Here is a 770-nt window from a genome sequence, read left to right on the forward strand (position 1 = left end):
TGGATCAACATCTGCCAACCTCTTCCAACCAAACATATCTCCAACGGACAACTTCCACCATGACAACCATATTTCTCGACCCGATCCTCCATATCTTTGGACTCCCTTATTTTCCTGCTTTGAACTAGTCCTTCCGTTTGCAACGAATGTCGTGGTTTGAGCAAGGATGTCTCCCTTTTCATCTTTCTTTTGTGCACGGTAGTTTGAAAGCAGAACTTCTGTAGCGTGGGTGGGCACGAAGAGCCGCAGCGGCGGCCGGGGAGGGAAATGCACCGCAAAAAGGTCGCGGTGGCAGCAAGCCCAGACGAGAAGAGCCGCAGCGGCGGCCGGGGAGGGAAATGCACCGCAAAAAGGTCGCGGTGGCAGCAAGCCCAGAGGAGAAGAGCCACAGCGGCGGCCGGGGAGGGAAATGCACCGCAAAAAGGTCGCGGTGGCAGCAAGCCCAGAGGAGAAGAGCCACAGCGGTGGCCGGGGAGGGAAATGCACCGCAAAAAGGTCGCGGTGGCAGCAAGCCCAGAGGAGAAGATCCGCAGCGGCGGCCGGGGAGGGAAATGCACCGCAAAAAGGTCGCGGTGGCAGCAAGCCCAGAGGAGAAGGGCCACAGCGGCGGCCGGGGAGGGAAATGCACCGCAAAAAGGTCGCGGTGGCAGCAAGCCCAGAGGAGAAGAGCCACAGCAGCGGCCGGGGAGGGAAATGCACCGCAAAAAGGTCGCGGTGGCAGCAAGCCCAGAGGAGAAGATCCGCAGCGGCGGCCGGGGAGGGAAATGCAC

At 60.3% G+C, this 770-nt stretch overlaps 1 protein-coding gene across 1 annotated transcript; it reads left to right on the forward strand.

The window, feature by feature from the left end:
• Window positions 1-402: 402 nt before the first annotated feature.
• Window positions 403-607, forward strand: VOLCADRAFT_40016 (uncharacterized protein; the record flags this gene model as incomplete). The annotated part of the gene is made up of 2 exons (XM_002959655.1): window positions 403-464; window positions 520-607. Coding segments are annotated over 2 exons (150 nt in total), but the record flags the coding sequence as incomplete, so codon positions are not given.
• Between the last annotated feature and the right edge of the window lie 163 nt (window positions 608-770).

The sequence above is a fragment of the Volvox carteri genome (assembly GCF_000143455.1).
Source record: "Volvox carteri f. nagariensis unplaced genomic scaffold VOLCAscaffold_493, whole genome shotgun sequence".
In the NCBI taxonomy this organism is placed as follows: domain Eukaryota; kingdom Viridiplantae; phylum Chlorophyta; class Chlorophyceae; order Chlamydomonadales; family Volvocaceae; genus Volvox; species Volvox carteri.